Raw genomic sequence first — 26,477 nt, forward strand, 5'->3', positions numbered from 1 at the left:
GTAATTCTGGGGCTGCAATCCAAAAGGTAAATCTTCCAAGCTGTGCCTTGCACTTTCTTCTCTTTCAGTTATCCAAAAACATAATTTGACCGCTGTTCCAGAAATCTATCCCACACCTGATCCCAGAGGCATTCAACGAAGACAGTTCCAGGCAGACATGTCACAGATTTTGGAAGAGCTCGTGACTGAAGTACTTACCTGGTTTGGCCGCAAGAAGTTGACATTGATGTTTGGATACCGAGTGACAGGGTCGATGCTGTACTGGCTGAAGTTCTTGCTCACATTCTCAGGGGTGGTCTGAGGCAGCAACCTATAGATGCTCTCTCTAAGACACAGAATGACAATATATTTTACACCAGTCGTTTTCAGAGCAAATTACTTTATTGATTACTGGACAGTACAATTGTTTCTATTTGCCATCGAATAGTTAGTTGCTTGTTCCACTGCACAGTAATACTTTTACCCTCTGGTATTATGTTTACTGTTTAAATGGTTATGATAAAGACAAACTTCAGACATACAAAAGAAAACCATGTCATGTGGATTACTATTTTGGCATTGTAAAATAAAAATGGATCAGATCACACATGAAAGCTAGAAGTGTAGCATGCTACATTCAGAAATTATGTAAGATTCACAAAATATTTTTCCCTCCCATTTTTGGATTGAAGGAAGACTTGAAAATCTGAACGCTTACATGACAAAGATTTGGTTGGCACTTATGAAAGCATTGTTCAATTGTATGGTTTGCTCTTACTCGTGGACCAATACAATTTCCTTTCTTTTTATTAACAGTGTCTTTTCTTAATCTTGAGTTTTACAAGCCATTCTGACATTTAGCTGATTATATTTAGATTTCAAACAATCCCTCATGAGCTGTTTAGTTTGCTCATGTACTCAAGACTCACTTTTTCCATTCAACAGAAAAGACAAATGTTTACCTCCTGTTGAGTAGCAGAGGTAATAAAACACAGTCAGCACTCGTTATAGTCCTATTCAGAGTCACTTAAACTGTGTTTGACTGACCATCAGCATGTGGGAAAGCCTGTATCTGCTGTATATGTGTATGTACCCTGACTGTTCAGCAATAACAATGCCTGACAAGGTATACTCTCGCATGCCATTGTTAGGAATTTCTGAGCCAGTGTAAGGCATTATCAGCATTCAAAGATCATTACGAATACTGTCTGGTTAGAGTGGTACTGATTGGTAAAAATAAAGGCTGCTTAATTTCTCACATATTCTTTGATAAACACACCATCTTCAATACATTTCATGTCTACCCTAACCTCTTCCTCTGGGCATGGCACCAGAAGTTAATACACAAATGGGTCAAGGAATGAAATAATTATTTCTGAGAATAGTTCTGAGCTTAATCATACTGCTGTTTGCTGCCAAAGGCTTTTAAGGTAGTTAAACTCAGAATAGTCCATTTTAGGGAGGATCTGTTTCAGCAACAGTTGTGAGGTGCTGGTACAGTGCAGTCCTAATTTGACTCCTTGTTCCTGACAAATCAATAAATGTTCTGCTTCCTAATTTACACCACAGACACTAGCGGTTTAACCTTCTTATCAGTTGTTTGGATCCATTCTCCCTGTTCATTGTCCCTCTATTGTCGTTGGGTGCCTTCAGGTCATTTCCAACTTATAGTGACTCTAAGGCAGTGGTTCTCAACTTGTGAGTCCCCAGATGTTTTTGGCCTACAACTCCCAGAAATCCCAGCCAGTTTACCAACTGTTAGGATTTCTGGGAGTTGAAGGCCAAAACATCTGGGGATATATAGGTTGAGAACCACTGCTCTAAGGGAAATGTAACAAACTTATTTTCACCGAGGGCCACACCAGCCTTATGGTTGCTTTCAATGAGCCATTTGTAATTATAAGACTGCATAAATGTAAATATATTGCCCTGGCATTGAAAGCCTTACAGGCCACATAAAATGAAGTAGTGGGCCAGATTTGAAATGTGTGCTCTACGGAAACCTTTTCATAGGATCACAGGAGTTTTCCCTTTGCCTTTGAGGCTGAGAGTGTGTGACATACCAAGAAACATCCATGGGTGTCTATGGCCAAGTAGGAATTTGAACCCTCAGTCTCCAGGGCCAGACTCCAATGCTCAAACTACTACACCACATCTTCTTCTGCCATCAACTCAGAAGTAATATACATGTGCCAAGATCAGAGAATTTGCTACAGCTACAAATTTACTCATGCTGACTTAGGAATAAGCTTCATGGAATTTAGTGAAACTTTGAACTAAAGAGACACTCAAAGGATCACATTATGAGTAGTACTGGACAGATCTCTCTGTTCAACTTCAGGGTAGAAAACCTTCCTTTTGGCACATGTTGACAAATGTGCCAAAAGGAGGTTTTCTACCCTGAAGTTGAACAGAGAGATCCCTATCATGCTTCTCCACTGACCACACTGTCTGTGTCTGAAGGGCAAATGGGGTGGTTCAGCAACATATGGAGACATATTGGGATACTATGATTGTGCTTTTCCCTGCATTGTAGAGGGTTGGACTAGATGGCCCATGTAGTCTCTTCCAACTTTATTATTCTGTGATTGCTTTTTTTAAAATCTCATTTAAATCCTACTGTGTTTCTTGCTGGAAGATAACTTTATGTAAAATTATTTTTGTTCCTAGGTTATAAATGTCATTTCCTAATTGGTTCTATCATAAACACATGGAAAAAGTTTATTAAACTGCAAAAATGTTGTTTTTGTGAGACATTCTGCTGCACATTTTACTATACGTTTTCAATGAATATCGCACTGAGTCTCAACCACTTCAACATAGTTGTGGCTGCCACAAAACAAAGTTTCTGGAGTAGAACAACTACTTTCAAAGTAAGTACCGCACAATTAAACAGGAATAACACTTTCAAACCAGGAGCATTTTTGTTTTCAAATTTTGTTACATAGTGTAAAGAGACTGAAAAGTATCTGAGTTAGGATTAGTTTTGATCTTAGCATACATGCAGAAGGTTTTAAATATTTCTTCAAGAAATTGTGCAGATTTACTATATTCATAATTATTTATTACTTATTTCTATAAAGAGCTACCGTAAATTTCTCCATTTTTTTCACATCTGGAGTTACTTCACTTTTTTGTTTACCACAAAAACATGCCCAAAATTATGTTGGCACAACTGTGGTAAAATATGCCCACATGTAGTGGGAATGTGAAAAAATCCAAAAGTTCCAAGAAATAATCAGGAAGGAAATGGAGGAGCTATTAGGGATCAAGATAGAATGGAATAAGACCCAATTTTTCACTCAGAAATTCGAAAGTAAAGGGGAATATAAGGAAAGTGAGAAAATAATAAAACATATGATAGAGGCAATTAAAGCCTCACTGGCCCTGGGCTGGAAAGACCACAAGAAATGGGATACAAAAACCTGGTATAAATATTTAGCAGATTACCTTCTTCAAGATTATATTAGCGAAAGGAAAAGTTACTATATGACGGGTCAAAGCAAAAGGACATGGAAAGCAAAATGGAAGGATCTCATATATAGAATGAAGGGGAAAGATAAATATACGGTGTTGAACAAAACTAGTCTCATGATTGAACAATTGAAATAAACACAGCTAAGGTACTTATTGGTTCCCGCAAGGGGGGGGGGGATTGTGGTGGTGGCGGGATTGGGGAAAATACTGGTATTTTGAATGTTACTTTCAAAGATGGTATGTTTCTATGTATTATACAATAATAATAATAAAAAAATAAAAAAACGTTTTTGTTTACCCACTCAAATGGGCACAGGCCTTGAATTACCTCTCTGCAAGGACTTCCAAAGGACCTGTTCCCAACGACCAGCTTCGTACCATCCAAGCAGAATCCATGGCAGCAAGAAAGCCCCTGGCTATTCCAGTTCCCATTGGCCAGAATGGCTGGAAGAAACCATAAAGAAGGAATGTGAAGGGGAAAGAAAAGAATAATGAGCCCGGTGGATAATTTGCTGAAGACCCAGACTCTGACTGTGCCTTTGTACAATTTATTTATTTATTTATTCAGGGTACTTCTATCCCGCCCTTCTTAACCCCCTAAGGGGGACTCAGGGCAGCTTCCAACCGGCATACATTAATGCCTACAATTCACACAATAAAATACATAGTAACAATAATTATAACAATTAAAACATTACATTAATACTATAAAAATACAATAAAAAGCCAGCCAGTGTTTCAGTGTTCCCTTATTCCTTGAACTGTTAGAACACTGGTGACGAACCTATGGCACATGTGCCAGAAGGATAAGCAGCGCCTTTGCATGTACCATCACTCCACTCGCTCACTCACCCACCCACTGGCCCCCATCCAAAAAACTAAACAAGGCTGACCCTGCTTTAGCTGCCAAGATCAGATGTGACCTGATGTTTGTAGGCTATTTAGCTCCTATTTATATCAATGGTACAATGCTGGTACATATGCACTATCTGGATCTGTAGAGGGAAATGACATAAACCTAAGGACACAAAAGCAAGAAATAATTAATTTAAGCTCTTCAAAGAACCAACCTCCAACAGACTGTCTCCAACCAAAGCCACGAGCAGCTGGTGGCCATTTACTTCTCGAACCATGGCTGCGTTCTCTGAGGCATACATGCAGGTGAAATCAAACATGGCTACATCAGGTTGCCCGTAGTGGTTGATGGCAAAGTCCAGAGATGGCAGCTGCTGATTGGTTGAGAAGTCTGCTGCTTCCCTGGCATAGCTGAGCAAAGCCTCCTGGTCCACATTCTCCCGTGAAAGTAACAGCTCAGTGTCTGCATAGTCCTGGATGATGAGAAAGAAAGATCATGTCCCTGCAAAATAGCCTGAGGGCAAGCTTTCCAGTCTGACAGTCTACCTAAATGAGAGATGCTGTAGGATTTGGAAGCTGTTTTCAACTCCTCAGTATGTGGACAGGGAATTTTTGTGTGTGTCAGGAGTGATTCTGGTGTAATATCATTGGCCATCTTCAAGGACATTGCCCAGGGGACACCCAGATGTTTTACCATCCTGTGGAAGGTTTCTTTCATGTCCCCACATGAAAAGCTGGAGCTGACAGATGGGAGCTCACCCCACTCCCTGGATTTGAACCGCCAACCTTTTGGTCAGCAGTCCTGCTGACACAAGGGTTTAATCCAGTGGTTCTCAACCTGTGGGTCCCCAGATGTTTTTGGCCTACAACTCCCAGAAATCCCAGCCAGTTTACCAGCTGTTAGGATTTCTGGGAGTTGAAGGTCAAAAACATCTGGGGACCCCAGGTTGAGAACCACCTGTTTAATCCATTGCGGCACCTGGGGATCCAGGATAAGTAATAAAAGAGTCTGAATAAGAATTGTGAGGAAGACTGAGAATACACAATTTGCAGCACCTTGTTTTGATATTAAAGTAAACACTGGGATTTCACTTTCACAAGCACTTTTCATTATGGGCCAGAATACTTATTTTGATGTCATTCAGAGAATCTTAAGGGAAACAACTGATATTCCAGCTATACTTCAGTGATGAAACTAACATCTCACTCCTCAATACATTTTGTATTCAAAAGTAAACATGTTTCCTTTGATCAATATAAGTTCAAAATCTGACCCTATAAAACACACATCTTGAAACCACAACTCCCACATCCTGCAACCAGTAAGACCCTTACTACCCATTTATTAAGTCAGAGACCAATGAAATATTGGCAAAAGAGACCATTCAAATTTTACTACTATTATGGTTTAAAGGTGCCAATTATGCTTTTCTTCAAGACAACCAAAGGAAGAAACCATGGAGATCTGTGAAGCCAATCCTGCGTTTAAGCTGGCAGAATGGTCTGGTCCAATATAAAATGATTTCCTATCTTCTTATATTACAATTACAGTAGCTTTACACACAGGCTCTCGTTTCTGGATGATGCTACTTGCCACGTTACTCTAGGATTATGTAAGGGGTCCCTCTTTGCTCATAATTTACAATACCTTAAAAATCAGCCAGTTTAAACTATTCCAAAAAACTGGTGTGATAGCCAAGTACAAGTCAGCCAAATGGTTAGCATTACAGGTATGGAATAATGACACCAGAGTGCCTCAAGGATATATTTATTTATCCTCATTTTTTGACGTATTCATAGTCCTCCTCATCATAAAATCTGGGCAGCTTCAAACAATTTGCAGAAAAAACAACATGTCAAAGAAAGTACCAATAAACAATAGTGCGTGAAATCTAGACCAGATGATGTTCATGTCTATTGGACATTTCAAGTGTGCTTGAGTAAAGTTAATGTGTTAGGGTGTGGTTCCTGACTCTTTAGGCCCACTTGTCTTTGTTTCTCCTTCTCTCTCCCTTCCCACTGCCACAAAAATGTAAATATAATATGAACTCTTCCGTGTGTATAAGTGGCCCTCCAGAGAAGGGAAAGCACAATCTTTGGGAGGTTCGGTTTGTTGCTAATGTGCCAAACCAGGTATAGTTCCTCCTTGCCTTAAATAAGCAACCAATATTATAAGGCCAGATCAAGATTTCATTATTCAGCATTTGTATTAAGAATCACAAGATCTGCAGACTAACAAAAACTAACAAGAAAATCTAAAGGTGTATGTGTATGAAGGAATACCTTGTGGGTTTTTGAACCATACCAAGTGGTGTCCAATTAACACCCAGCAGCCCTGTTGACATAACCAAAGATGAAGAAACACGTCTGGTGGGGACGAGGGACAGGGCCTTCTTAGTGGGGACCCCCCCCCCCCCCCCCCGCTTCTGAAACTTGCTCCCCAGAGAGATTAGATCAACATCCTCTCTCCTTTCCTTTAGGAAAGAACTGAAATTGTGGTTGTGGAACCAGGCCTTTGGCTAGCGGGCATAACGGCACTGTAGACATTGAACTGGACCATATGATTGTTATAATAATAGAAACGGCTATATGATTGTATAACTAATGTTATTGTTTTTAATCCATTGTGTATTCATGGTTTTATATTGTTCTTATATTGTGATATTGTGGCATCGAATTGTTGCCAGTGTTAGCTGCTCTGAGTCCCCCCTCAGGGGTTGAGAAGTGCAAGGTAGAAATGTTAATAGAATAAATAATAAGAAAGAATAAATAATAAGAAAGATCAGACTCAAAATACAATATTTAGGGACCAACATAATTCCTTCCACTGAACTAACAGTTTCTCTAAGCAGAAAGATGGCAGAGACAATGCTGCTTCTGGTCTGCATTCCTCTCCCTACAAATTCCCCTTTAGAGTCAACATTAAGTCAGTAAGGGCTTCATAGTTTGGGGAAGCACACACTCAAGCATAAAAAGGCCCTCAAAAAAAATCTAGGATGCAAGCCCATTTACCCAGGACTTATTTCTTAAGAAATGGGGCTACAAAGTGGAATCCTCGACATGCGAGTGTGGAGAAGAGCAAACCACTGACCACCTGCTGCAATGCAACCTGAGCCCTGCTACATGCACAATGGAGGACCTCCTTGCAGCAACATTAGAGACACTCCAAGTGGCCAGCTACTGGTCAAAGGACATTTAATCAACTACCAAGCTTGCAAATTTTGTGTTTTGTCTGTTTGTCTGTTTTTGTTCTCTTAGAAATGTAATACAATTATCTGGTTGCCCCTGACAGGATAAATAAATACATACTTCTGTGTAGATATGTTTAGGATTGTTCTGGTGGTTTTACAACTGGAATTTCTGCTGCAACCTTAGAAAACATTATTTTCCCTCTGAGCAAAACGGTCAGAAAACCTTTTGGCACACAGGCTCCAATAAAGGATCTTCCAGTCTCAAAGCATGCAAATCATCATCTCCCCTCCCTGATCCATAGGGATGTTGACATACCAAAAAGACAAACACAGAAACAATCCTCCGTTTGTCATTTGAAGGTAATACTCCTCAGAGAACAAAACCCACTGCTGCCAGAAGTACTAAACATCCCACTTTCAATGCATGTCTTTTTAAACCAAAGCACACTCCACCAAAATGTCAAAACCAAGTTCCAATTAATCAGTCAACTGAAACTGCAAACCCTTGTCCTTTCTAAAATAAAGCAAAAACAAATCTTCTTATCTATCAAGCCTTGACTAAGATTTCAAAGAGCAAACACACACTTACATGTAATATTACTCCTTTTTCCAGTAAGCTCTGCTTTTTGGCAGTCATGACAAAATAGTGGGTGTCATCTTTGTAGTAGACGATGTTCTCTAAATCAATGCCTGAGGAAAACATACACAGAAAATATAAAGGAATTGCTTGGAAAAAGTCAAAAGCACACAGGAGCAAAATGAGAGAAAGACAGAAAACACTCTTTCAGCAGTAACCACAATAACAATAGGTGACTTTAGCAATGTTGTTTGTCTGGTTTGAAAGGCAATTCAAAACGTAGCTCATGATGTATAGCTATCCAGTGAGTCCTTCCCATTCGAAGATTACAGGATTCCTAACTAGAACTGTAGACATGATTTCAGAACCTACTAAGAAAGATTCTCAAAGAATCAGGCTGCCAAAGTACATCGAAGACTTTGGAATTTCAAGTCCACAGCAAGTGATATAGAAAGATTACATTACAGTAGTCCTATGCAAGACCGTCAGGTATCCACAGGAAACCATACTAGAAACAGCAATAATACACTAGGCCAGTGGTTCTCAACCTGGGGTCCCCAGATGTTTTTGGCCTTCAACTCCCAGAAATCCTAACAGCTGGTAAACTGGCTGGGATTTCTGGGAGTTGTAGGCCAAAATCATCTGGGGACCCCAGGTTGAGAACCACTGCACTAGGCTAACTCTTTGACAGTTGTTCTCAACCTGTGGGTCCCCAGATGTTTTGGCCTTCAATGCCCAGAAATCCTAACAGCTGGTAAACTGGCTGGGATTTCTGGGAGTTGTAGGTCAAAACACCTGGGGACCCATAGGTTGAGAATCACTGGTTTAAAACATGATGCAGTATGACTGTCTTCAGAAAGGTCTTCCATATTTTCTGGCAATTATGATGGTGAATCATTGTTAGCCTTTCACACAGGACTCAGGAAGTATGTATTAAGAAAAGCAATTTTCTTATGGAGATGGTATAAAGGAGAACATAGGAAGCAGCTAGGAATAGTAAGAGAGCCAACATATGCACCACATCTAGTTGTGGATAATTTGGGGACAGTTGTGGATTAATTTTACCAGATAACATTCAGACATCCTAGTTCTCACAGCTGATCCTAGTAAGATAAAAGCTGAAGTATTTGCCAAAGTGGGTAATTGTGGTTCAGGGTTAGGAATTATGGAAGTGACTGGACATTGCCTGTGCAAATGTAATTTGCAAAAGGTTTTCTTACTATGTACTAAATATTGGGTATTTTTTCCCAGAGGGCAAGTGAGTGAAAGGGCAACAGAGACTATATAATTATATGTACAGCTAAGAGGAAGACTGAAGAATCATCATGGACAAAAGACCTTGAGATGAGATAATCACAGAGAAAATAAACTGTAAAACACCACGGTCCTCTTTGAACATATTGTAATTTCTTGCAGAATGCAGGGCTATGCCTCTTACTTTAGATATACTGCTATCAACACAAATTCAGGTGCTGCTTGTAGTATCCAAAATTCACAACTTTCAGCAATAGTCACCTCCAAGCATAGAAGAAAATAATGAAAAAGTAATATATTATATATGGTGGTAGATGTGCCACTTCCACCAACCTGTAGCTTCTCGCAAATCCTGGAAGAATTTCTGATTGAATATGAAGGCTACACCGCTGATCTCTTCAACTTTGGCTTCCGCTGTGGTATTGCGGTTGATGAAATTTGCTGTGATGGCAATGGCCAGCTTGCCACGAAATTCTTTTCGTCGAAAACCTGCAGAACGGATAAGGAACAACAAAGCAAATCTTGGTTGGATTCATATACTTACAACAAGAGACCTAATGAATGTGAGGAGAAGAGGCTCAAATACTAAAGAAATGCCTTCGGGGAATAATTATGAAAAATAATAATTATCAAAAATAATTATGAAGAAGTATTCACCATAACAAGAAGCATATATACTCTATGAAATGGAATAATTACAGCCAGCATGATATAGTAGTTTCAATGTCAAACCAGGACTCTGGAAGATCAGGATCTGAACCCTAGCTTTGTCAAGGAAAGCCAAAGAGCAAGTTATACTCCTTCATGCTTGGATGAAGGCAATGCAAACCCCTCTGAACAAACCTTACGAAGAAAACCCTTGTGCAAGGATAGCAATAATTTCAAATAAAACATGTGCTCTACTTGCCAAAAAGGCCCTCAACTGTACCAAAATTTACCCAAATAAAATCTCACTGGAAGACCTGCAAGTACTTGCAAGAATGGCTGGGCATCAACATGAGCAGATTAGAATATCTTTCTATAATTTGGACCCTTTGCATATATTGGAACTACAGCTACACAGATCTCCAGAAAATATTGCTAATGATCATACTGATTGGGAATGATGCAAATTGAAATTCAATATATTAGATGGGAAAGTGTTAGTCTACAGAGGAACTGGCACTAGGCTGCTGTAGATACCAGCAAGGTTTACCTTCCAAAGTATTGCGCCTTCCATCTCCTCCAATTATCACATCAAACTCGTATTCTGACACAGGATGTGTTTTCGGGTGTACTTGTGCACGCCAACCTATTCCTGTGGACACATTACGTATTATCATGACATTTTATAGGTTTTTGCAATCTTATTCAAAACACTCAGAAATTATTTCACTAGACGTAACAACATTGAGTTGGTAGTTAACCATGCCACTTACTCCTCCCCTCCTTGTCTTAAGTACCATTAGTGGAAGAAATGTGGAACACACAATAAATACACATATACATTACTGGAAAAGCTGTGTAGAATTAGCACTCACCGTGTTATGCTCACACATGAACAAGCCCATAATCACTTTCCCAACAATGCAAGTACCCTCTTTCATATTTCTGAGATCTGCCACGAACACCAGCAATACTTACTCTCATTCTCTTGATCCTCAGGAGGGTAGAGAAGTCCCTGGAACTCTACATTGACATGGATTTCAACACCCAGGATTAAGGAGACCTTCAAGAGTATCAACTGGAGCTGACGAATACCTGCAAGAAAGACAATGCAAACCATTATTTTGTAAGATGCCTCAAGTATTATACCTATAACTGAAACAGGCATGTTTGTAAAAGTTGATGCTAAATGTTGCTGTCATTCTCCTGAAAGGGTTTTGAAAACTAAAATAACTGTCAAAGTGTCAGTAAAATAAATGAAAGCACCATTGCATTTTTTCTGAATGGCTAGTGCAGAAGAATTTTTGAAAGATCATGTTCAAAGTCAACTTTGCAAAGGGAAGTTGATCAGGAGGTCAGAGGGAAGAACAATTCATGCTCCATGTTCAACATAAAGTACTAGAAGACAGTTACAGCCAATTATCTTCTCTACAGTTAACATATCACAAGACTCGATTGCTTTTGTTTTTCCTTCAACACCAGTTTCTTCAAGACATTATTTCTAGAATCCACCCTTATCAGATCAAGAGAACTCACTAACCCAATCCGTTATATTTGGCGGTAAGCCTAATGTACAGAATAACCAAGTACTTCTGGTGTCAATAGTCACAGAGACAGAGCAAACATCCATGGTAGGTCCTTTACATATACAGTACTAGCCGTTCCCTGCCACGCGTTGCTGTGGCCCAGTGTGTGTATATGTGTTTTGTGTGTATATATATATATCTGTGTATATGTGTGTATGTATGTGTGTGTGTATGTGTGTGTGTGTGTGCATATGTATGTGTGTGTGTGTGTATATATGTATGTATGTGTATGTGTGTGTGTGTGTGTGTGTGTGTGTGTGTGTGTGTATATATATATATATATATATATATATATATATATATACACAGGGTTAGTCAAAATGCATAGGCCAATAAGCCATTCAATTGAATGGCTTATTGGCCTATGCATTTTGACTAACCCTGTATATATATATACATATACATACATGGTATTGCGCATTCGTTGTAATGTATCTTTTTGGGCTTTTTAAGTCCCTTCTGCTGTGTTTTTCAGTGTTTTTATGAGTGATGTTCACTTGTTGGCCTGAGGTGTATTGTGTCCAAATTTGGTGTCAATTCATCCAATGGTTTTTGACTTATATTAATCCCACAAATGAACATTACATTTTTAATTATATAGATAGTAGAACAACACAAACCCCTCCACTAAAACAATGCAGACATTCACATTATACATGTTAATGTAAGGCAGTGGTTCCCAACCTTTTTTTGACCAGGGACCACTTGACCGGGGACCACTTGAACACGGACTACTTTTACCAGGGACCACTCTAAAAAATTAGTACCAAAAGGGTTACAAATCAGTTTTGGTCAACTTTAGATTGGGTTTGGCTATTTGGGATGCTGATTCAGAAAACTGCATTGGATAGATCACATCAGATCTAGTTTCTGGTACAGAACATATGCCATCCAGTAGTTGCCATCTGCTCACCCACAAAAAACCATACTGAACAATCTAAAGCTGGTGTGGTTGTAGTAATCTTTTGTGGGTAGTCAGCCTCCCTGCTCCCAACATCTCCATTGCCTCAGAACTATAAGAGGGTTTCAAGAGACCAGTTGCTATCGTTGCTACGTGGTTTTGAGACAACGGTGTAGTAATGGTGAGGCCGTGGACCATATTTTCATTTTTACAGACCACAGGCAGTCCACAGACCACAGGTTGGGAACCACTGATGTAAGGAGGCAAAGCTTCTTGAAACAAGTAACTATGAAGACAATGATTCAGTACAGTGTCACACCCATGTCTGGCTTTCTGTTAAATATAAGACTATTAAAACTCATCTTCTTTCTGTAACAATAGGAACCTGTGTGGTGTTATGGTGAGAGTCCTGGACTAGGGCTGGAGAGACTCAGATTTATGCAGCTGCTCAGTCATGAAGCTCACTTGAGTGACCCTGAGCCACTTGCAATCTCTCAGCCTGACCTACTTCACAAGGATATTGCGAAGATAAAAAGAGGAACAGAGCAATGGCCTTTCATCTTTACCTCCTCCCACCACCCTTTCCTCTGTGTCAAGTTGTACATGCTAAGTTTCTTGGGTCAAGGAGCTATTATAATGATAGGTGGTTGAACAGCCATTATTTGCTGCCACATTCTTCTATATCCCCTTTGGCTAAGCTGTAAATACTTTTTCGTAACTGCCTGCTATTCTGAAAGGCTGTTCAACTAAGCTGAATGGTCCAGATGGCAGTGATCATCTACACAGCTGTCTGCAGGGATAAACAAGAAAAGTGCACTTACTGATATGGTCAATGGCTCCTGCACAGAATTTTCCATAGAACTTTTTGGCGCCAAGGCCCCGCAAGTCATGGATTGTAAATGGCCACAGGTGCAGAACATTGTTGCGGGAGAAGGCATCACGCTTTTCTATCACCACCACCTTTGCTCCCAGAAAGGAGAGGTCAATGGCTGTTCGAAGGCCGCAGGGTCCAGCCCCAATAATGAGACACTAAAAGAAAAGAAACAAGTATAAAAGAGGTATTTCCACCACACATGAAATAAGGAGGAAAGGGGTACCTGTTTGCCACAACATGCCTTCAAATTAAAAAAAAAAAGGTCAAGGTGATGTTGAACAACCTATTTAATAACAGCCTTGTCAGTGATTTCTACCATGTAGAAATCACTTTAGGTTTGTGTCAGACACTGTCAAGGTTTCAAAACTATGTTCATTTCCCATACGGAATTGTTTTGGTAAACTTAAGCAGGTAAGTTGCATGCATTTGCAATTTTTAAATAATAACAGCAATGATAAGAAGCAGCAGCAACAACAGCAGCTTCTATACCACACTATCATAAGATCTAAGAGCCCCAGGTGGCTGAATAGGTTAAACCCTTGTGCCGGCAGGACTTCTGACCAAAAGGTTGGCAGTTCAAATCCAGGGAGCAGGATGAGCTCCTGTTTGTCAGCTCCAGCTTCTCATGTGAGCACATGAGAGAAGCACCCCACAGGATGGGAAAACATCTGGGCATCCCCTGGTCAACGTCCTTGCAGATAGCCAATTCTCTCACACCAGAAGCAACTTGCACTTTCTCAAGTCTCTCCTTACACAAAAAAAAAGGATCTAATAGTAGTACATAATACAATATAACACTTCCAGATTAAAAGCAAAAACACTTTAAATAGAAATATATATTAAACATATCAGAGCCACTTAAAAGCAAATGTTAGAACCACACTTAAAGTAACAATTTTAAACCATGTATATTAGGCCTGAGCAATCCATGGTTCTAAATGGTTCTAAAGTACTTACAAAACTAAAGTTCTGGTGGTGAAAAGTTCAGAACTCTAACAAAACTCTCAAAATTCAATTATTATTTCATTATTGGTGATTTTTATGATAGAGCCAATTAGGAATTGCCATTTATAATGAAATGTTGGGAGTTTTGTTAGAGTTCTGAAATTTTCACCACCAGAACTTTAGTTTTGTAAGTACTTTAGAACAATTTAGAATCATGCATTGCCCAGGCCTAATGTATATATATATACCTTGAAATAAACCAGTTCCTAAAGGTCTTAATGAAATGCCATTTTTAAGCTTTGCTTTAAAAAGAAAACAATATTGATACCACTCAAACTTCCAAGAGGACACTCTACGATTACAGCACCAAAGGCAGCTATGAATAGGCATAGACATTCCTTCACTTACTAATATCCAAAGCCATTTAGGGCTTTAAATGTCATCATCAGCACCTTGAATTCAGGCCAGAATCAAACTAAAAGTCAGTGCAGCCTCTTTAAAATTTAACAGTGTGGCTATTACTGTTCAGGACAGGCTGGAGCTGGCAGAGCAGTCTGAGATGGCACCAAACATTCCTTCCCACAGAGTCCACTTTGGCCTTCAATGTTAAAAACCAACCTAGGAATATTACTAAGCTATGTCAGTAGGTTGTCAGCTAGAGTAACCGGGGCAATTTGGCATTATGTCCTTCCTTGAAACTAGACTGAAATGGGTCCAGTTAATCTATTTTTTCCCAAGAATGCTCCAATCACCAAAAGCCAAAAGGGTAGTATTGGCAACCAGGTTGCAGCTGCTGACACATATCTCTGGTTCTAGGGAGACATCCATTAGTATTATTAATTAACTTATTTACAGTATTTATTTATATTCTACCCTTTTCACCCTGAAGGGAGCTCAAGGCGGATCATAGAACACATATATGGGAAAGCATTCAATGCCGTTATACACAGAAAGGACAGAGAACAGTACAGATAGAGATATATAGGCTATTCCCATCTTCAGCGTCTTGAAGGTTGTGCTCCATTATGGCTACGGGGATTGCTGTTGCTCCATTCTCCACTGCGAAGTTCACAGACTTCTTTCTTTCTTGATCAAATCACCGGCATTTTCCTTATGGTGCCATTAAAATACCTCCCCGCTAGGTGGTACCTATTTATCTACTCACAGCTGTTTTCAATCTGCTAGGTGGGCAGCGATCTGAGCTGAATAATATAATAATAATAAAACTTTATTTATACCCCACCTCCATCTCCCCAAGGGACTCGGAGCGGCTTACATGAGGCCAAGCCCAACAACACATGAATAAACAAGAAAGCAATAAACAAAAAATAACAACAATACAGTTAAATAAATCACATATAAACATTAACAGACAAGGATTTAAAAACCTATGACCGGGCCAAATGTAATAGTTAAAAATTATAAAATAAACGCTGAGCATGAACAAGGTAGGATATATCTAATAAGAGGGTTTTAAAGAAATGAGGGGAGCACAATCCAAGCGGATAGTTAAAGTACATTTGAGGACATTTTGCTGGGAATTATTTCCTTATAACTGGAACAACCACATTTTCAGGCTCCTCCTAAAGACTGCCAATGTTGGGGCATGTCTGATATCCCTGGGAAGTGAGTTCCAGAGTCGGGGGCCACTGAAGGTCAGGTGCTCACCTCCGACCCAGGCTTCGAACTGTCACCCTTTCGACTGGCAAGATATATTGCAGCTGGAGATTAACCTGCTGTGCTAAAGCCCAAGTGGATTCCCACCACCTTCAAAGAAGCAGGTATTTTCACCTGGTACAATGAGTCATTAAATACCTCCTACCTAGATCCATCCGAGCAATCCACCTCTGTTAGAATTTATTAGTTTAGATAAGTTGGAGACAATTGAAACAGATCCCAAGAAACGAGACCAAACAGAGCTCTGGAAACTTCAAACTCTACAATTACTACATCATCAAGTTCTGGGTGAATATGAGTGCCTGGAAGTGCTTGACAAACTTGTCATAGTAGGCAACTGAGGGCTGCAATGCTGGTTTCTCTGAGCCTAATCCCAATAGGCGACTCACCGCTCAAAATAACTCTGATGGGTAGCATTATTGAGGATATAATGGTGGGAGCTTAGTGTATTTGAAGTGCAATCTATTCTACCATGTCATGCTCCTGTCACCTCTTTGGCCAAGATATTCACTGTATGAGGATTGGGAGACCACAGAAAAACCTTCAATCCTCACTCTCACGTACCTTACAGCGGCCAGGTTTACAAATAAGGCAAGCCAGGCTGTAATTTGTTAAATGGCAGCTCTACATCTACAACTGTCTTCCCAAACATACAATGGTTTGTTGGCCAGTAACAAACACTAATAGCCCATGGCGTGCTTTGTCAAAAATATTAAATATTAACTGGGTATTTTTGATTACAAAAGGTTGAAGCCTGTTAGAGTTAATGGGACAAAGCTAGCATTGCTCTGACCGTGAGTAGGTGGAAGCCTGTTAGTGTTAGTTTGCCTCCATGAGAGAATGCCTCAGTCTGTGTGAGGAGGCTTCTCTATGAGGTAGGCCTCACAGTATGAAGAAGGCCTGATAAGAGATAAGCCTCGTGTGGGAAGCCCCAATGTGAATGTTGAACTTTATTTGTGTTGTGGAAACCTTGTTATTGTAAATACTGCAACTACCATATATACTCGTAGATAAGCCGAGTTTTTCAGCCCTTTTTTGAGCCGAAAAAAAGCCTCTCTCAGCTTATAATGGGGCCAAAGTCAAGGCCAGGCAGGGGAGTCTGGAGGCAATTGCTTGCAATACATAATGTATTTCTTTCTCCTCTTCACCTCCTTTGACAGTGTGTTTTCTTTTCCAGTCAAAAGGGAGGGAATGAGGAAGATATATTTCATGTTCTCCTTGTTTGTATAGCTCTCTTTCAAACCCATCGTATATCCTGGCTATCTAAATGTATTAACTTTATATGTGCATTTTTCTTCTCTTGAAAGTTTTCCCTTCATATGTTTTCAGGTCTTTGCAAATCCTATATATATATAGATATCTAGAGATTTCCATGTACCTGTATATCTGTATTTATATGTATAAATTATTTTTATATGAATTCTCCCCTCATATGTTTGCAAGTCTCTGCAAATCCTATACAGAAATAATTATCCATATAGAGAGAGATGGCTAGATAGATATACATGAATATAGATATATGTGAAATTAGTATATATATTAGATCTATATCTAGCTCTGCATTGTTTACATAGTCATTGAATGTTTGCTGGTTAGTATGCTGGAAGCTGGCCAGAGTCCCCATGGGGAAATAGGGCAGGATACAAATGAAGTTCTATTATTGTTGTTGTTGTTATTATTATTATTATGTTGTTGTTGTTGTTGTTGTTGTTGTTGTTACCATATTGTTTTCTGTTGACCCTCCTTTTCTAGTTACAGAACTAGTTTACTGTTTTTCTTTGAAATATGGTAAACGTTCAAAAACATTTAACCTATTGATGCCTCAATTAACGTAATTTTATTTCTATCTATTTTTACTTTGAACTTTACCAGTAGCTGCTGCATTTCCCACCTTCGGATTATACTTGAGTCAACAAGTTTTCCCAGTTTTTTGTGGTCAAATTAGGTCGCTCGGTTTATATTCGGGTTGGTTTATATTTGAGTATATACGGTATATTATTTTACTTCAAAGAAAAGCCTCCTATGGAAGAGATAACATTGGTCTGTGTGTTTTTGTTCTTTTTATCACTTTTCGCTACTGGTGGTGGGTCAGGCTGCTGCTAATAAGTTATCCTGCTGTACATTCTTTTGTTAAGCCCACTCACCCAACATGCTTTTGGTTTACAAACACTAGTGTGTGTAAACCTCTAATTTGTTAATACATCAGAGCCTAGAATCTGGCTTGATTCCCCAAGGAAGGAGACAAAAATACCAGAAATAGGGGAACCAAGCTATAGTTTGGCTAGTTGTCATGACTAAAGCCAGCAAGCCTTGAATAAAAATTAACGCATGTCTTAGGATGATATACAGACAAAACCAGTGTTCTAAGAATAAAATAAAATATATAAATTCCAGGAAACTCTGTATTGCTTAGAAATGCAAGAGCCAAAAACCACTTGGGAACTTATAGCAGCTCTGTCACCGCTGAGGCCATCAAATGGGCTACAATAAGAATTCTTAACCTAGGTCATTATTTTAAGTCAGAGATTTATACTGGCAAGTGAGATCACCAAGTCATCCAAACAGGATAAAAAAGATAAGGCCAAAGCCAGGGTATCAGGAGATGAAGCGCAGGCAGCATTAGCCAGAGATGGAACTTGTAAAGTACACTGTGAACTCTACTTGTAAAGTACACTGGGTACACAATGTTTTTCAGAACAGCCGAAACAGATATTGCTGTCAGCAGAACCCTACCTTACATTATTGGAATTTTAAATTTCAGTACATTATTTTATTATCATCTCAGTGTTTGAAAAAACACAAAGTTAGAAGGCAATTTACTCTTTTCCACAGAGTTCATACATTGCTTTGTTGAGGATCAGATGGATATATCCTACCTGAATTTATAAAAAGAAGAAATAATGGGCAAATGTAATGTTTAATGTTTTAATTTGCAAACAGTGTAATTGGTTTTGAAGCTTACATTTATATTCTTATTCTGATTTTTGTATTGGTTTTAACTTCTATTTTAATATGTTGTTAGCTGCTTTGATTTCCATGATTGGGAGAAAGATGAGGTACAAGCTAATAAAGTAACGACAGCCACCTCTCTAAATATATCACTTTTTTTTTGTCGTGTCAGGAGCTCAAGTCGCTTCTGGTGTGAGAGAATTGGCCGTCTGCAAGGACGTTGCCCAGGGGACACCCGGATGATTTGATGTTTTTATCATCCTTGTGGGAGGCTTCTCTCATGTCCCTGCATGAGGAGCTGGAGTCGATAGAGGGAGCTCATCCGCCTCTCCCCAGATTCGAACCTGCGACCTGTCGGTCTTCAGTCGTGCCGGCTCAGGGGTTTAACCCACTGCACCACCGGAGGATCCCGTATATCACATTGCTTGCATCATAAACACAGAGAATGGACATCAAAATAAAATGGGAAATTTCTGCTCTATGAGTATAACTCACTTCCATGTAACTGCACATAGTATGCAACTCAAATTTGTAAATATTAATATTGTATTTCTTTGGTTCTAAATTTCAGTACCATGAATACAGCTTTATTTATAAATATAAAAAACACCTGTGATTTGAAGATGTAGCCCATTTTAGATATATTTACTGTATATACTCGAGTATAAGCTGACTTTTTCAGCCTTTTTTTAGGGTTGAAAAAGCCTCCCTCGGTTTATACTAGAGTCAAAGTTATTTATTATTTTACTGGGTAATTATTACTATTTAATTACATTTATTATTTTACTCTATTTATTCTTATTATTACATTTACATTGCTTTATTATTATTGTTGTTGTTACATTTACATTATTTTACTGTATTATTACTACTACATTTATTATTTTACTCTTATTATTGTTGTTATTATTACATTTTCATTATTTTACTCTAGTTACTATTATTCTTATTACATTTAATATTTTACTTTAAGATTGTTGTTATTATTATATTTATTATTTTACTCTATTATTATTACATTTATTATTTTACTCCATTATTACTATTATTATTACATTTCCATTTATTTACTCTCATTGTTAGTAGATGGATACGTAAGCACATTTACATTGAAGAAAGTTAGAATAATGGTTTAATCCGAGTTTGACAGTCTTATCTTAAAACTACAGTTTTATGTAAACATTCAAAAACATTTAACCTACTGATGCCTCAATTAATGTAATTTTCTTGGTATCTATTTTTGTTTTGAAATTTACCAGCTACATTTCCCACCTCCGGCTTATACTCAAGTCAATACATTTTCCCAGTTTTGGGTGGTAAAATCAGGTGCTTCAGCTTATATTTGGGTCAGCGTATACTCAAGTATATATGGTATATGGTATAAGATCATCCGGGGAGGCCCTGCTCTCGCTCCCGTCAACAGCACAAATGCGCCTGGCGGGGACGAGAGACAGGGCCTTCTCGGCGGTAGCCCCCCGCCTATGGAACACACTCCCATTAATTATGCTTTTATGTCTAATTGAGGTTTAAATTTTGTAATTTGTTATGTAATGGCTTCGGAATGGGGCCCATTGTAAGCCGTTCTGAGTCCCCCTTCGGGGGTCGAGAAGGACGAGATAGAAATGCGAGAAATAAATAATAATAAATAATATATGGGGAGAAAGTGCACCTTAGAATTGAAGAAGTTCAGTACATCTCAAATACATGACAGTTTTTCAATGCTCACCTTCGTGTTGGCGCATACTTTTCCCTTCTTGTAGTCTTTGTGGCAGCCTCTCTTATCCAACTTGGCCCACAGGGCTTTGGCTTTCCAGTAATTAAGCTTGGACTTGAGCTTATGGTAAAAAGTACGATAGTCCTTGGGCTTCAGTTCTAAATAATCACAGAGGTCCTGGAAGGCTTTCAAAGTCCCTTTGCAGGTCGACGCCTGGACAAATCGGTCAAAGAGAACATGGGCCTGATTGACCTTCTCCTTGCTCCTCTCCTCCATGTTCCCAGCTTATCCACTGGCCCTCCTTGGTACGTCGGCAGCTGTCCCCTTCCAGTCTGCCTGGCTCCTCGGCTGTCTTTTTTGTTCATCAACTATCCCTGGTTTCAATCCATGTCCATTATAAATCTAGAAAAGCAAAAGAGAGAGGTTACTGGATCTACTCTGGCACTTTCCAATGATATATAAATCATGCAAATTTAGTCAATTTTCACATATCTACTTCACTTTGAGAGGCACATGGCATTAAACAAACCACAGGTGAATGGAAAGGATACTTGATCCCTTACTACACAATGTATTTTGCTAAACACCAACAACAAATAGGCATTTGTATTGTGAAAGAGAAGATTTTAAGATCGTGGATTTTGAATTGACTTTCCTGCTGCCATTTGATAACTGGAAAATCTGTAATGCTGTAATTGTAAATTTTGTCTCTTGGGACCAATTAGGCACACCCGCTACTCAAAATTAACCATGAAAACGACTCTGCATAGATAAGATACAATCACACTTTATGCATGAATACGCAGGCTGCTCACTGACTCCCTTAGCATTTTAATTTATGGTTACTCATTCCTGAGTAAATAAGCGTCTGTCAATCGAAACTACATCAGGCATGCTATTTATGTCTATGCAGACTTTCCAGTATGGACTACAGGCCGTCGCCAAGTTCTTAAGTTGAATTTGTATCTAAGTTTGCAGTGTTATATGATTTATTTACGGTATTTATATTCTGCCCTTCTCACCCCGCAGGGGACTCAGGGAGGATTACAATGCACAAATACATGGCAAACATTCAATGCCATAGACATAAAACATATATAGGCAGACATAGAGGCAATTTAACATTCCAGCTTCATGAGGGTATGCTCAATTCCAGCCACAGGGGGAGCTGTCGCTTCACTGTCCACTTGTGACGCCGAGTCTTTGATGGAGTACTTCCTCATTCTTACGCACGTTGCTGGAAGGTTTTATGGTGTCTTAAATTTGTTAAATTGGCCTCTTCACATAAAGCGGTACCTAAATTTCCTACTTGACAGATGCAACTGTCTTTTGGGGTGTATAGGTCAATAGCAGGCTAGACTATTAATAGTCAGCAGCTTACTCCAACCCAGGCTGGCTACTAACTAGTTGCGCCACAGCCTGGTGTATTATTTAGTGTATTTTTAGCTTTGGACAGCATGGTGAAGGGTTAACATCCCCATGGAGTTTGTTTTGCTGTCTGTGTCCCGTTCAGAAGACTTCATTTTACTTTCTGTCCCTGTAATAATTGGATTTTGAAAAAAAAAAGGCTTGTTGTGGAAACAATGACTGATTCTAAAGCTTCAGTTGCAACACCTTTTCCCCATGATAACTCTTTCAAGAGTGAATTTACCTTCCTAGGGGTAGATTTCTCTCACTTCCTGTAGTCTCACCCCTGTTCTTAACTATGAACCATTTTTTGTAAGTCAGATGTTTGTAACTCAAAGACTGCCAGTAGTTTCAAAGCTTTAAAAAGTCCTGGGCTCATCCCTAACTGGAGTGCAGTTACTAGCAGTCCTGCACAGAAGAGTTCTGTGCAGGACTGCTAGTAAATCTAAAAGAGTTCAGAATCTAGAATTGTCCACCTGGGTGGCTGAGATTGAGACACCACTGACTTCTGATAGTTCAATGTCCACAAACATTGTTTCATGCACAAAACCATTTCATTGAAGTATTGTATAAAATTACTTTCAGGTTACATGTATAATGTATATATAAGGTAAAGTAAAGATAAAGATTTCCCCTGACATTAAGTCTAATCTTGTCCGACTCTGGGGGGTGGGGTGCTCATCTCTATGTCTAAGCCAAATAGCCCATGTTGTCCATAGACATCTCTAAGGTCATGTGGCCAGCATGACTGCATGGAGCGCTGTTACCTTCCCACCAGAGCAATACCCATTGATCTACTCACATCTGCATGTTTTCAAACTGCTCGGTTGGCAGGAGCTGAGCCTAACAGTGGAAGCTCACCCCGCTACCCAGATTCGTACTGCCAACCTTTTGATCAGCAAGTTCAGCAGCTCAGCGGTTTAACTCGCTGCGTAACCAGGGGATCCTCATTGTATCAATGAGACATAAATGAATTTTGTGTTTTGACTAAGATCCCATCTGCAAGATATCTATACATACATGCAAATAAAAGTATATATAAAAATTAACAACCAAAATGAAAAACACTTCCAATTACAAGCATTTGGGGATAAGGCATATTCAACCTGAAGATATTGACAAAAAAGAAATGGGGAACTGTGTGTGTTGGTCAGTTTTTTTTACCACTTCCTAACATATTGAAGTGACTGGACTGTCCTTGAAGGAGCTGGGGGTGGTGACGGCCGACAGGGAGCTCTGGCGTGGGCTGGTCCATGAGGTCACAAAGAGTTGGAGACGACTGAACGAATGAACAACAACAAACATATTTTTGTCTCTGTGCCTTAGACAGTAGCCAACATCTCAGAATCATTTTATTGTGATAAGGAGAACATTTTCGTCCAATGCTTATCCTGACATCACCCAAAACTTCACAACAGGATTATTATACTGATTAAGGGTAGGATGGTTAATGTGTGGCCCTTGTTCTATCATTATTACCACGTGAGAATTGCTGTTCAATAACATTTGGAAGACTCCAAGTCCAATCTTTCCCCTACCCACTTGCAAGATGAGAACCTCAAGCAATCACTTCTTGGTTTCTATTGTCCATATTTTCTCTTTAATTAACACGATAGTATGGCTCATTTGTCCTCAATCATATGCTAAATTATTAGGCGTATACAAATTCTGCCTGACTTCTGCTTGCATTACTGCCTCCATAGGGCAAAACCAAGAGTAGTTCATAGAAAATAATAGAAGAAATCCAGAATGTTTGTGCTTTTGTCACTTATTGGACAGTAGTGTCTTCCTCCCTAACCACTACACAAGTTGAAAAAGACGTGATTCTATATTTTGCCTTTCAGTATGAATCTAACAGCTCCCTTTCCAGTCAAATATACACACTAAAGAATCCTCCCAAGTATTAAAAAACCCTATCTTCCTCTGTGATGACCCTGTATCAAATTCCAATCCAATAGGCACTAAATTACTTCTTTATTAGAGTGAATGATTTCACAGCTGTGTACTACATAGGCCAAAAACAGCAAAAGAAAAAGTATGTTTCTCTATAAGCTTTTTCAAAAATAAACAACATTTTAGTTATGCATGGAGAAGGTCTGGCACTTCTAGGCAGGTCAGGGAAAGATTCTTGTCTGAAACCAAAGGTAAAGTGGATCAAACATAGCTTTCCCGCATACCTAATCATTTCCAAGCGGACAAAACATCTTTAACTCAACAGGGCATTACAAAGGCTTTGCCAAGTTTTCCAAAATACAAACAAAAAACCCCTCCTCCAATCCTTCTAGCTTTATGTGCATTAGAGGAGACAAGTGCTTAATTAGGGCCTTACAAAAGAAATCACACACAAAAATAACACGAGGCTGGCCAGTTTTATACCTCAGGAATGTTACCATGGCCAGATTTAGCTTTTGCTCAAATTAGCTAGAAGAAAGCTGGAACCCTGCTGATATCAGGCTCCCTTCACACCATTGTATGGCACCTGGAGAACTACCAAGATCATGCATATAAGGAGAGAATTACCAAAGACAGGAGCCATTAAGAAATTTGCCAAAAGAAAAAAACCTATGGCACAGTTACCATATAAGTAAAGATAAAGGTTTTCCCTGACATGAAGTCCAGTCGTATCCGACTGGTGCCCATCTCAATTTCTAAGCCGACGAGCCGGCATTGTCCGTAGACACCTCCAAGATCATGTGGTCAGCATGACTGCAAAGAGCACCGTTTCATTCCCGCTAAAATGGTACCTATCGATCTACTCATATTTGCATGTTTTCGAACTGCTAGGTTGACAGAAGCTGGGGCTGATAGCGGAAGGTCACACCACTCCCCAGATTCGAACCTGCGACTTTTTGGTCAACAAGTTTAGCCGCTCAGCGGTTTAACCAACAGCGCCACCGGAGGCTCCCAGTTACTGTATATACTTGAGTATAAGACGACCCAAATATAAGGCGAGAGACCTATTAATACGTATTGATTTGAGTATAAGTTGAGAGTGGGAAATGCAGCAGCTATTGGTAAATTTCAAAAATAAAAATAGATACCAATAAAATTGCATTAATTGAGGCATCAGTAGGTTAAGTGTTTTTGAATATTTACATAAAACTGTAATTTAAGACAAAATTGTCCCACTCTGATTGAACCATTAGTTTAACCTTCTTCAATGTAAATGTGCTTACGTATCCTTCCAATAATAATAAACAGAGTAAAATAATAAATGTAATAATAGTAATAAATAGAGTAAAATAATAAATGCAATGCAAATAATAATAATAACAGAATAAAATGAGAAATAACTTTGACTCGAGTCTAAGCCGAGGGGGGCTTTTTTAGCCTTAAAAAAGGGCTGAAAACTTGCTTTACACTCAAGTATATATGGTACATTAACAACAATCTTACAAGAAACTAAGTTATGTTGAGATTTCAGTTTCTAAAAAATATTTCAGGGGGAGACCACTATACTTAATGCTATTATCTCTTATAATTGAAAGTCAACATTTAAAAGCTATCTCCAGATCTCTATAGACAACACTGGCTGCATTTGATGCTGCTCTGCTGTATCACTTGACAATTTCACATAAAGAAATGTCATGCCACAAAGGACATATCCCCCACCCTTAAGTTTAATGAGCAATTAATGCCTGTGAACTGTTTACCTGGTATAAATGCTCACAATCTCCTTACCAAGAGGGATTGACTTAAGCGCAGCTATCCTTTAAAATGGGAATTGTAACATGTAGATTGGCACTCTATCGTTCCTTTTTAAATGCATTTAAAATTGCAGCCAAAGCTTCATATTATTGTTATAATTACTCCAACATAAATGAGGCCAAGATTTCATATCAGTTGTTACCAACAGCACAGTGTCTATCTATAATATTCATCATGAGAGCTTGCCTTTGATACTATAAACAAAGATCTTCATCCATGCTGAACGATAAGCATGTCATGCACTATATCTCTAGGCAAGAATATAGAGAACAGAGACAAAAACTGGATGCCAATTCCAGCCAAAGCAGCACAATTCCTATAAACTGAAATTATGCTTAAAAGTAAGAGTATTTTTACTGGAACAGAGAAATAGCCTAACTCAGATCCAACTTCTTCAGATTCCTGCTAACTTGTTTTTCTTGCTCCTGACAAGGAGTAAGCCAAGGGAAACTTTCACAGTTTATCCTTCTTGCCATTCCAATGTGTCAGTGCTCTCTGGACCTTTGCTTGCTATGCAATTGCCAAGACGAATGCCCTGGTAAAGGAATCGGAGACATACTCTGGGCTAGGTTTACAAGCAGGCACCTGCTTGTACGAAAAGTGTGTGTTACCAAAACTGTAACAATCTATGGCTTCATATTTGTAACTTGCAGAAAGAAACAATTCACAGAAACTGTGCTTCGATGCAAATCTGGGACTTAGCCAGATTTGCATCGATTTGCACACTCTGAGGGATGA

At 39.1% G+C, this 26,477-nt stretch overlaps 1 protein-coding gene across 8 annotated transcripts in view; it reads right to left on the reverse strand.

Annotated features, from left to right (window-relative positions):
* The window catches only part of MICAL3 (microtubule associated monooxygenase, calponin and LIM domain containing 3), a 242,698-nt gene that overhangs the window by 104,849 nt on the left and 111,372 nt on the right, over positions 1 to 26,477 (reverse strand). For all 8 annotated transcript variants that reach the window (XM_067469291.1, XM_060776669.2, XM_060776673.2 and 5 more), the window contains exons 2-10: positions 20,637 to 21,026; positions 13,287 to 13,494; positions 10,957 to 11,073; positions 10,529 to 10,630; positions 9,667 to 9,822; positions 8,092 to 8,192; positions 4,527 to 4,784; positions 3,785 to 3,900; positions 199 to 325 (exon numbers count right to left, since the gene is read on the reverse strand). In XM_067469291.1, coding sequence (XP_067325392.1) covers positions 199 to 325; positions 3,785 to 3,900; positions 4,527 to 4,784; positions 8,092 to 8,192; positions 9,667 to 9,822; positions 10,529 to 10,630; positions 10,957 to 11,073; positions 13,287 to 13,494; positions 20,637 to 20,900 — 1,449 coding nt within the window. In that variant the 5' untranslated portion in view covers positions 20,901 to 21,026. The remainder of the gene's footprint in view (positions 1 to 198; positions 326 to 3,784; positions 3,901 to 4,526; positions 4,785 to 8,091; positions 8,193 to 9,666; positions 9,823 to 10,528; positions 10,631 to 10,956; positions 11,074 to 13,286; positions 13,495 to 20,636; positions 21,027 to 26,477) is intronic.

The sequence above is a fragment of the Anolis sagrei genome, chromosome 5, assembly GCF_037176765.1.
Source record: "Anolis sagrei isolate rAnoSag1 chromosome 5, rAnoSag1.mat, whole genome shotgun sequence".
In the NCBI taxonomy this organism is placed as follows: Eukaryota; Metazoa; Chordata; class Lepidosauria; order Squamata; family Dactyloidae; genus Anolis; species Anolis sagrei.